Below are 11969 nucleotides of genomic sequence, written 5' to 3' on the forward strand. Positions count from 1 at the left end.
CTGCAAATTTTTTTTCTTTTAAAAGCAATGTGTTAGTATGATATAGTCTGTGTTATAGTAGTTCTTCTAGGATCTGATTCTTTGTGTCAAACCTCGCTCCCATCATACCCATACTTTTCAATCCCCGTGCTTAATAAAATCAGTCCAAACTAATAAAATAGTAGTCGTGCTTTAGTTATTTGTTCCCAGCAAAATCAAACAGTTTGTACCCATCAACCATTGCTTGAAATTATCCAACTAATCTTACTTATTTGTTATCGACGAGTAATGCCAACAGCATGCTGGCTTTCGTTGATTTCTTCCTACTTCTTTGCTGACCTTGTGGGGTGTTTGATCTTCTACTATCTCAAATCCTTCCTTCGTTTCTCCTGTTCTGTACACCAGGGTGTATCTTACACTCGGGTAATTTACTCATTTAATGAATGAACAATTTTTTTTTTTTGCTCACTTATTAAATGAAGAAAAATTAATGAGCAAATTACCTGAATGTATATAACAAATTCTATTTGAAAATAGGCAAGAGACTGTGTATATTAATTTGCTTTACAAAATGGAATATTAGAGATGATGTAAAAATAAACAACTAAATATTTCTTAAAGTAACATATTTAAAATTACGACTTTACCCCTATCAAGAAATAAACTTTGGATTTCTGTCTACCTAACTTTTAAACCCACCAGTGTCAATGCTTTTCTGTTGCTCCATAACTCCATTGACTCTATATAAACGCGATCACAAATCTCATATTCACCTACCCACATTTCTTATAGAGCTCCACATTCTGCAACCAAATCAAATTCTTCAGTTTATTCTCACTTTAATTTATCTACATTATGTCATCTTCTACTAAAATCATTAATCGATCATCTCAGGTTATTACCTGCAAAGGTACACACTGACAAATCTTTATTTATAAATTACTTCTGAGTTTTCACATTTTTTTTTTTCTAAATTATGGTATATAGTATAATTAACTTTGTTTTTGGTACTTTGTTATAATTAATTGGTAATTAGACCATCAACTGGCTAAAAAAAATAGCTGCATTTTTCTTCCATTCCTTTGAACTTAGCTGTTAATTTTAAATATTACTTGCTAACTTTTGAAATTTTGCTTTGCGTTATTGGATCGGGTCGGGTCGGGTTTGGGGGTGTGCAGCGGCGGTGGCGTGGGGACCAGGGAAAGAGTTGGTGATAGAGGAGGTGGAGGTGAGTCCGCCACAACCCAATGAAATCCGGATCAAAGTCGTCTGCACTTCTCTTTGTCGAAGCGATGTCACCGCTTGGCAATCGCAGGTAAATTCGGTTTCGATTACTCCCTCGTCCCTATTTGTTTGCGTTCCATTTAAAAAAAAAATAAAAAAAAAATTGTTTCATTATTTGCATACTTTCGTTAAAGTGAAAAACACAAAATTCCACAATTCATTTGTATTGTACTCCTCCGTCCTCCGAAAGAACGACCCATTTGGGTTGATTTTGTGGGTATTAATAAAGTTAAAAAAAAAAAAGTAAAAATATATTGAAAAAATAAATTTACACGGGGTTTACCAAAAAAAGTAGAGAGAGATAATAATAAAAGTATATTGGGAAAAAAAAAAATTATATGGGAAGCTAATTTTGCACAAATAATGTTGTAAATTGATGGGTATTTTAATGCTAATGGGTCATTCTTTTTGGGACTAAAATTAAGCTGGGTTGTTCTTTCGGAGACGGAGGGAGTACGTAGCAGTGGCGTATCCAGGAATTCCGAACTGTGGGTTCGAAATCTTAAAAAAAAAACGATGATCATATATTGATTAAAAATTCAATACATAAATTCAATTTTTTATTACAAATGGATGGATTACACAATAAAAATAAATAAATAAATAAATAAATAAATAAATAAATAAAAAAAAAAAAAAAAAAAAAAAAAAAAAAAAAAAAAAAAAACTTCTTCTAATTAATCATCAATTAAAATCATAGTAACAAAAGCTCTACAATCTACAATAATACACAAAATACACAATTAATTATCAATTAAAATCACAAGTCCCCAATAAACACAAATTTGACAATATAAACTTCTTCTAATTATCAAATTTCAATTAACAGAACAAGTAAAAATTTATAATTCTAAGTTTCTAACTTCTAACTTTCTACAATTCAATTTCTCAACAATTTAAGAATTCAACAATATATCAAAACCATAAACCAATTTAAAAAATAAAACAAGCAAACCAAGATTAAGAATTAATAGGAGTAGACTAGTAGAGGAATAAGAGATTAAGAGGACTCACAATTGTAGAACTAGAAGAACTCGAAATCTGAACTCAGAAGAGTAGAAGACAGAACAGTCGTGAGTCGTCCCTCGTCCACTCGTCCGTGTCTCCGTCACTCCGTGTGGACGTGAGGTGGTCGCCGGTCGGTGTCTCGGTGTGCGGTGCCGCGGCGGCTAGTGGCTACTGGCTAGGGTCATAGGGTGTCAAGCCGTCAAGGTTAGGGTTTTGGTGTTTGGGAATTTGGGGAAAAATGTCTGATGTTTGATTTCTGAAATATGTGTATTAAAGGGGCGCGCTGCTCTATTATTCAGAGAATTACCAATGCACCAAACTTACCCGTGTGATAATTATTCTCACAAAAATTTCTTTTAAACCTTCTTCTTTTTTTTTTTTTTTAAAAAAATTAAAATTTATAATTTTTTTCCAAAAAATCTGTGGGTTCAATGAACCCCCTTGAACCCCCCTAGATCCGCCCCTGGTACGTAGTACAAAACTTTGGTTCAAGCCTTGATAAAACACATTTTTCAAGGAAAAACAAATGGGATTGGAGGTTAATTGTGAAAATGTATACAATAGTAGTTGTTACAATTGAACCAAGCAATAAGCATAGTGTTGTAATTTTGAACTTAAAAAAATAGTACTTCCTCTATATTTGTTTGTTTGTTTTTTTTTTTTTTTTTTCATACTCGATCTCAAGTCTCAAGCTTCGTATTACATAAGATTATAAACATTACATATTTGGAAATTAAAAATCGGTACGATTCTAACAAGATCACAAATAATTATGTTTTAGTCCATGCTTTGTTTAAGGGTAAATGTATTCAGAGAGTAATAAAATTCAAACTACGATATGGTCGATATCTATTTATACTATATACTAAACTAATCACCAAAGTTATCCTAAAAATACAAGTGTTACATTCAAAAAAAAAAAAAAAAAAAAAAAGAAATCCCTTTTCCCCTTACAAATAACGTGATATAAATTTAGGAATACAAAAATTAAAATAATTGTTTTTTTGAGAATACATGTCAGAGCATGATCGGGCTAGGTACTAGTATAGTGGTGATGTTAAAGGAGATACAAAAATGATATAATGTAGATAAAGAGTTAAAGAGAGGGATGGAGAAATTAGTATCTTCATAATGAGGGTAAAATATATCCACCTCACCCTAGGATTACTATTACCCCACATTGAGGGTTATATTTCTCTTTTCTTCTCCTCTCACCACACCATGACAATATTTCCCTTACAATTACACAATCGTTATCTCATTCTTCCTTGCAACTCTTTATATGTTCATTCATTTTCTTTAGTTTGAATTTTTATTACCCTATTAATATATTAACGCCGATCCAAGCAGACCCTTAATACTATATGAAAATTGTTTAACTAAAATTATTCCTGAATAGGAATCTCTCAAGATTCGATTCCAAATTGGATTAATAAAAAAGAAACCAAAGGAGTATGGTGATAGTAAGTTTTAGTTGGATTTAAGCATTAAGTTAGGATGATATACGGATGTAAAAAGCCCGCTTTTTGAGGGGTAGTAGCCTTACACCTGAGTTAGGGTCATTGCTCTAAGCACACACTTGACTTGGGTTCGAAAAAAGGGAAAGTTGCCTTAAGAGAAAACTCAATTATTCCTGAATGCAATCTTACCTGATCAAATGGTGAAAATGTCAGGCAAAGTGAGTAAAAATAATGTTTTGTACATGGATGACTACATTTATCCAAATTCCTTTCTAATGTCTGATAGTTGAGGCTGAGGCTCAAATAAAAGTGAGTGGTCATGATAGACATACTAGTATGGGTATAATTGTAATAATGCAGCCATGTGCTCAGAAGTACCATTTTATGAGCTTACGATTTTCTCTATTTCTCCCATTGATCCCAAATTCAATGATTGTAGTCTTAAAAGATGATTCTATGGAAAGTCAAGGATGTAAGGATGCAGTGTAAAATTGTATATTATAGCCATATAGTATGGTCCAGAACAGAAAGGAGTAATTATCTAACAGTCATAAGAGCTCATTGTTGCCTTTATGGCCTTATTTACTTCGAATCTCTTCTAGTCACACAAGGCTTTCATGTCAAGTTCATTTTATGTGATTATAGAATTTGTACTCATCAAAGGATCGGTCAATACTCAATACAGCTATTGGAGACCTGGCAGGGTACAAGGTCTTAGAGTTAGACAAAAACCCCTGATATAGGCTTATAGCAGTACCCTAGATCTCTTCTATTGCTGAAGATTAACCTTTATGTTTCTGAAACATACTTCCCTGTACTATTTGTTGATCTTATGTTATCATATTCCTTGCCTTATCCCCTCTCTCCCCCCCCCCCCCCCCCCCCTTCTTGCCTGGACTGAATCATATTTCATAGCAGAGACATACTGCAGTAATTATTATAGGAAGCACTTAGATAAAGCTAGATGGGATATATACAATCCGGAACAAGGATACATTCACTCAATGTCTCACCTCATTGTTATACAAAACATGTGGGATGAGATGCATGTTGCTATGACACATAACTTAATCGTCAAACAGTCCTTTAGAAGCAGAACAGTTGTTGGTCAGCTCTGATCTCCACCTCCTTTCCAAGGATCAAGATTCAGTGGGCACATATGACGGGTTTCTTTCTCATCTTCTAGGTGAGGTGAGCCTACTGCATTACTTCCGAACAAACAGAAAGAGAAAAATAATTCAGACTGTCCTTGAGGCTGTACCATCTAGATGCTTGTGAAGGCTGTTAATAGGGTCAACTATGTGCTTTTGCCTTTGTTGTTCCGTGTAAGGCTTATATATCTCCTAAACCTATTAGATGCCGTTATTAACAAATATATAGTAAGTGATACTTGGTACTGGAAAGAGTGTATCCTCAATCCTCAATCTTTGGTCCCTTTTTTGGTGTAGTCTTGACAACAAGGTTATTGTTTAATCTGCAGGGTGAATTCATCAACTGAAGGTCAAGGAAGATGAGTTTGGCCTCTTTGTATGATTGATCACTGTATTTAATGTAGGAGTTGTGAAGATAGTCCCCCCCCCCCAAAAAAAAAAAAAAAAAAGTGTAAGGCAATAGAGATGGAGGAGCATATACATAAAAAAATTGAAATAATTTCAGATGTTATTAACGACTTGAACTTTTTTGGATAGAGTAGCAATAACATATTTCTTTTTGCAAAGGTAATCTGTGGTTCCATAGTTGATCTGGTGTAAGTTATTGTGTGTCCTGTAAAATGTAGCATGTACAGTACAATTAGTTCCTTTTTGTTGGTATCATATCCTAGCATGTCTTCTTTCTGCTGAATTTAAGAATAATAATTGATCAACAGCGTTCAAATTTCAATCTTCAGAAAAAATATACTACGTATATAGCTAGGGCACTGTCAGTTCTTCTACAAGATAACAAAAAGAATAAGAGTTGATGGAAACTTATTGTCCCTGCAGGCTATTCCAATCTTTCCTCGGATCTTTGGCCATGAAGCATCAGGGTAAGTACTTTTGATTATCATTGTAATGGTGCATGAGGCCATGAGCATTGACTAGCACTATTAAAAAGTCTTAAAACCCAAATTTTGTGAGCTAGTTTATCTTTCTGGTAGCATTTGTATTGGGCTGGTCTTTCATGGCCTCAATCACTTACCTTTTGCCATATCCTTTTTTGTTGCATTACCCGGCTGCACAAATACAGAAAAGTAAAGGAAGGCTGTACCTAAAGTGTTGAACTATTTGATTCATGTAGTTCAGAGTTATTTCACCACTACCAGTAAATTATATCATACGTGGTTCATTATCCATTAATCTAATACTCTGAAATTCAAACTTGGAAAAAAAATAGTGGTGCATTTAACTTGTCTGCTAGTTTGACTACCCTGATCACCCAGGTCTAAGCATCTAACCAAGAACTTCAGATCCTGGAAGCTATCCAACTTGCTGTCCTTGTTTTCATTGCATAATTCTTACTACCTTAATATGATTCTATAGACTTTTTTATTATTTGGGGTTGTTTAAGAAGGTTGTTGCAGTCTCTAAAATAAATAGTTTATGATCCAATACTCCACTGTTTAACTTTAGAAGTTGGAGAGCGGATGGAAATGAAACTTCACAAAGAGCAGTTTGATGAATCATTGTGAATTCTTTATTTTGAGGGGTTTGAGCAGTGTCACATTGTTATCTGCATGGAGGAAATATGTTAATCTGGAGTGACTATGTTATGACTTATGAGTACAGTTGTAATACAAAAATGTCAAAATTGAAGATTATTTTGGCAGTTCTGTTTATGATATCAAGCAGCTTTTAAATAAGTTAATGTATAAACTATGCAGGATTGTTGAGAGTGTAGGGCAGGGGGTAACAGAATTCCAAGAGGGTGATCATGTGCTTACATTATTCACTGGAGAGTGTATGACATGCAGACATTGCTTATCTTCCCAAAGCAATATGTGCCAAGTTCTAGGTCTGGAAAGGAAAGGTGTCATGCACAGTGATCAGAAGACACGTTTTTCAATCAGAGGAGAGCCCGTGTTTCACTACTGTGCTGTCTCAAGTTTTAGTGAGTACACTGTTGTTCATTCTGGTTGTGCTGTTAAAGTGAGACCTGATGTTCCTCTGGACAAACTATGTCTTTTCAGTTGTGGTGTAGCTGCAGGTAAGTAGCAATCATGGAATGACTTGTTTATCAATTTCTGTCTATTGTTCATTAGTCTTCCTTATATATGGTTTTTTGAAATTATTGCCGTCCTTAACAAAATCTCACAACTCCAAAGCTCTCATGGATGGCTAATTAAGTAGTTCTACTCCCTCCATTTCTCATACTTAATGACTTCACACTTTCATACTTGCTTTCTCTATCGACTCAATTTCTATCTCCTTTCCTCACTCTACCAAAAATGACTTTCTATTTCTTATCTTCACCCATTTAACATAATTCTTAACCTTTGTGCCAATCCAAGATGTGAAGATTATTAAGGGACGGGAGCATAACTTTTAATCCTTGAACATTTTTTTGTATAACTGGTTCAATCTGATCCAGTTTTCCGATCAATAAATGCAAGAAATATAAACTACTGAATCTGCTATTATGGACAAAATTTTTTAAAGGAGTCGATTGGAGTCTGGGATTTTGTGTACATTTTAACTTCAACTTTTTTTTTTTTTTTTTTTTTTTTTTAATTTTTTTTAGGTAACTAGTGGACAGAAAACGGAATAGATGTCCTGCTTTTCATTCTTCAGTTAAGTTTATCTTTAATGCATTCAAGCTTTTCTAACAAGTCTTGAATGCTCGAGTATTTAGGTCTAGGTGCTGCTTGGAAGGTTGCTGATATATCAAAACAATCAACTGTAGTGATATTTGGCCTTGGAACTGTTGGTCTCTCTGTAAGTAGGGCAACTTTCTCTTCCTGTATGTTACACAAAGAGATGCTTTTATGGGTTTAAAGGTCTTATCACTTGTAAGTGTCTAATTTCTACCACGCTTCAGGTAGCTCTGGGGGCCAAACTCAGGGGAGCTTCTCAAATAATTGGTGTTGACATAAACCCTGATAAATTTGAGAAAGGTTCCAAGAAGCTGTCTGTTAAACTCTCCATTTTTCTTGTCAGTTAAGACCAGAAAATTTGACTACTGTTGGTGGTTCCTATGCAGCAAGATTATTTGGAATAACGGATGTTGTCAACCCAGCAGATCATGAAGAACCCATAAATCAGGTAATGATTAGCTTTCTCATAGTGCATGCCAAACTACACACTTACCATCCCAAAGCCTCTAACAAGCTTGTTTTGTTGTCAAGTTCTGTTTCATAGGTTGTTTTCTCAATTTCTTACAGTTTCTAATATAACCGAAACACAATAGAAAGAGAACAATTACATACTATTATACCACTCATCTCATCCATTGGCTTTCTTAGGTTAGGTTTGCTGGAGTTTGCCTTTGGTCTCTTTTTAATTTCACTACAAAGATTAGCGACAGCTTCATGTTTTATCCTACCAGATGCTTTGTTATACACTTTAAGTGGTTGAAAACAGGACTCTTCTATGCAGAGAGGAACCTTGATATAGTCTGCAAATCCAACTCCTTGCTGTTCACAAATTAAAAGTCTTGCATGCAATCTCGAGCCATCTTCCAACTTCTGTCCAGCAAAAATTACCTTAATAACAATTAAAAATTTTATGACAGGGCTCATATATGGGTGCCGACGTGCCATAATCATTGAAATAAATAACATCAATCTTTGCTTAATTTCAAACTTATGGAGCCATCATTACTGTATTCAGTTACATGTGCATAAATTTGTCAACATAAGAAAATAGTGATTGCTGGATGATAAGAACACCCCCCCTCTCTTGTTTTGGCTGCTTGTGGTGCAGAATTCTGTCTATCAATAAAATGCCATCATAAATTTACTTCCTGAGACAATGAATGCCTTTAATTTGCACGAGCTCACAATAATATCTCAAGAATTCTGCTGCAAAATCTGTTCTTTTGCAGGTCATTAAGCGTATGACGAGTGGAGGAGCTGATTATGCCTTTGAGTGTGTGGGTGATACTGGAACTGTAACAACTGCTTTGCTCTCATGCTGTGATGTAATTCCCTCATGTTATTCTTATGCATTTTAAAGAACTCGTACTAATTTGCATTTAACGTTTAAATCTGCTTAATTTGTTTATCTTCCAGGGATGGGGTTTGACTGTTACTCTTGGTGTACCAAAAGTGGATCCTGAAGTGAAAGCTCATTATGGTTTGCTTCTTTCTGGGAGAACACTGAAAGGGACGCTAATTGGAGGGTGGAAACCCAAGTCAGATATTCCTAAGTTGGTGGACATGTACATCAGGAAGGTGTGAACTAAATTATCTGCTATACTCTTCTTATTATTTGCTACTTTGGCTTGCTATTATGACCTAACTAGTGGTTAGACTTGTAATCACAAGCTTGTTCCACATTAGTTTTTGTTTTAAAGTCAGTAAAAAGATTGACTAAACAAAATATGCTATGCCCATCTCATAGGGAAACAGAGTGAAAAAAAAAACTGAGATAAAAGAGTAATATCACAAAATAACTGGAATGATACCAAAGACTGTGAACAAGCATGAGATGACTGTTCTGTTCTATTCGGCTTAATTTCAGTTCAGTTCAGCTCAGCTCAGCTCAGTAAATGAGAATATACCCTTAGACAGTAGACATGCGATTTTCCTTTGAGTTGGATGGTGATGAGAGTGAACTAATAAAGTACCATACAGTATAGAATTTTTAGAACAATTCTTTACCTTTTCTCAGCTATGTTAACCAAACACCTTATTGATGGTTGGTTGATAGGTTGCTTACAACCTTTCAAAAAGAATTTATATAAACTCTCCAATCAATGTAGTAGGGAAAGTTGAGTGGAACCATAGGAAGATGCTTATTTGAAATTTGGCTTTCAAGTTATGTAAAATTTAATAACGTCATGCTTTTGGATTGAAGGGTTTAACTAAAAAACTGTATGAGCGATAAAAAGGCTTAGGATTTTGGTTCACCTTGTTTATAATTCATAATCTATCAAATACTATAAACAATTCAATTAGTCTATTATCTAAAGCAATAGTAAGTCAATGGGAGGTGTTGACGTTCTCATCTCAAGATATGTAGTAATATTGCTAATATAATTAGAATTGCTGTTTGTAGACAAACCTCTATAAATTTATCATTCAATTCTCAACCCTATTAGCAAGAACTAATTTAACAATTTATCAAGCTGTAAGACTAATAATAGTAATGCTTATCAATTTGAGATACCAATGACAAATACTAACAAAGATCCGTAGTATATATATGATGGATTCCCAAAACCCTGGAAAAAAACCATCAATCTTAATTAATATAATTTTTATTTTTTGAAGAATAAGGTGCTGATAAGAATTAAATTTTAGGTGTCTTTAAATGACTATTTCAATTAGTGGTACTTTGTGTACCTGGGTGCAGCCTTTACTGGCTTTCTCAGCAAAGGTAGGCTAGAAAAATTACAAATAGTTTAAGATTACAAATAGTTTAAAAATTACAAATAATTTATCTTCTTAAGTCATTCAGCGAAATGCTGACTGAACATGATACTGCATCTGTATATCACTGCATCCTTGCTTTTTTCACAGTTACATGGTTTTCCTTTTACCAGAATGATGGTTTAACTTGTATATGGACTTGATTAGAGTAAGAACATCATTACATGATCACCTTTAGGTGACTTCTTTTGCATTTTCCCATAATTTGGAGAGAATTCATTGTACCTTGCTGCTATAAGTAATTAAAATCCTTCTTGTTATGAAATCATTCTTGGTTCCACTATATTGGTATAATTCATTAACAATTTCCCACAGGAAATCCCGGTTGATCAGTTTATCACTCATAATCTTCAATTTGAGGACATCAACAAAGCTTTCAATCTTATGATTGATGGAAATTGTCTACGTTGTGTAATTCACATGCCAAAATAGATGTTAACAGGTATGATGAGGATAAACTATGATACAATTGTTTTTAGAGTATATATGATTGAAATGAAGTATATACGAGGGTAAACTAGCTATGATAATTTTCCTCTTCATGACTATCTCTTGGAATTCTTTTTTGGATTATGTGAGTTGTTCTAACTACTTGTAATGCTTCTTTGATGACATTCTCAATGTTAATTTAAATTTTCTTCTTTGTATAATGATCTATGAAGGGGTTGATCCCCATTAATTTGGAAGTTACAATTTCTTGCATTCCTTTTTTTTTTTTTGAAGGAAACGGAATGTTCCGCTAATTGTTACGTAGTATTATTGATCAGACAAAAGTCATAAACAACCATCTCCTTCACCACACTTGGACAGCCCCCTACCCACACTCTCGTAGTGTATTCGAGTGGGTTTAGATGCGCCAAAGCGTGAGCTACACAGTTAGCTTCTCTAAACACACGCTTAAATACAATATAGTCAAAAAAAAAAAAAAAAAAAAAAAAAAACAAGAAATAGAACTAATCTCTTTGACAATCACCCCCAGCAGTGATCCATCCGCTGGCTTGTCATTTAATCAAGTTGACTAGATGCAAACAATCACTCTCCACTACAACTTTACGAGCATTGAATTGAACAGCTTACTTCAGCCCCAAAACTAGTGCTTTAGCTTCAACTATGCCTGCCTCCCACTGGCACCGAGTTTGTAGGAAAGCAGCACGAACAACGTCCCCTTCGTGGTTCCTTAAAATAGCACCCAATCCCACACCCTTCTATTAAAGCAAGCACCGTCCGTGTTTAATTTCATGACCCCCACTGCAGGAGGCCGCCACAGTGTTTGATCACGTTTCTGCACACCAATTCTTTGAGGCACCAGAGCAGCGACTTCCACGCCTTCATACGCTTGAAGCAATGAAATCGCAACAGCTACAATTTCAGCAGGGTGTCTTTGGCAAGCCCCTTATTCCACAACTCCCATGCTATCATTAACACACGAGCTCTCTCCTTCTCCCCCAATTTTGAAACAACCCAATCAACCCAGTCTACTACATTATTAACCAGAGGACACCCCATTAGTAGCTCAGAGCTCTCCCATACCTCAGAAACAAAATCACATCCCCAGATTGCATGCAATTCAGACTTCTCAAACTTGTGACAACAAGTACATATTGGTGAGATGCTCTCTATTCGTCTGTGCAACCCCAAACTTGTGGGCAAGTCCCCCGAACAGAGTCTCC

At 34.8% G+C, this 11969-nt stretch overlaps 1 protein-coding gene across 1 annotated transcript; it reads left to right on the forward strand.

Moving 5' to 3' along the window:
- The first annotated feature begins 677 nt into the window (after positions 1–677).
- On the forward strand, positions 678–10949 carry LOC145636019 (alcohol dehydrogenase-like 6). The gene is made up of 10 exons (XM_081687459.1): positions 678–889; positions 1158–1294; positions 5714–5757; positions 6592–6914; positions 7560–7642; positions 7746–7821; positions 7908–7969; positions 8751–8846; positions 8938–9099; positions 10615–10949. Exons 1-10 carry the CDS (start codon positions 835–837, stop codon positions 10729–10731), a joined length of 1155 nt encoding a protein of 384 aa, XP_081543585.1. The 5' UTR covers positions 678–834; the 3' UTR covers positions 10732–10949.
- Positions 10950–11969: the final 1020 nt, after the last annotated feature.

The sequence above is a fragment of the Chenopodium album genome, chromosome 6 (genome assembly GCF_948465745.1).
Source record: "Chenopodium album chromosome 6, dcCheAlbu1.1, whole genome shotgun sequence".
NCBI classification, from domain to species: Eukaryota; Viridiplantae; Streptophyta; class Magnoliopsida; order Caryophyllales; family Amaranthaceae; genus Chenopodium; species Chenopodium album.

Excerpts from the sequence above, each read along its gene's own strand:
- LOC145636019 (XM_081687459.1), top strand. The coding sequence starts at position 835 with ATGTCATCTTCTACTAAAATCATTAATCGATCATCTCAGGTTATTACC. Across the intron at positions 7,643-7,745 it reads TTGGAACTGTTGGTCTCTCT|GTAGCTCTGGGGGCCAAACT; the intron begins GTAAGTAGGGCA and ends ACCACGCTTCAG. Across the intron at positions 9,100-10,614 it reads TGGACATGTACATCAGGAAG|GAAATCCCGGTTGATCAGTT; the intron begins GTGTGAACTAAA and ends AATTTCCCACAG.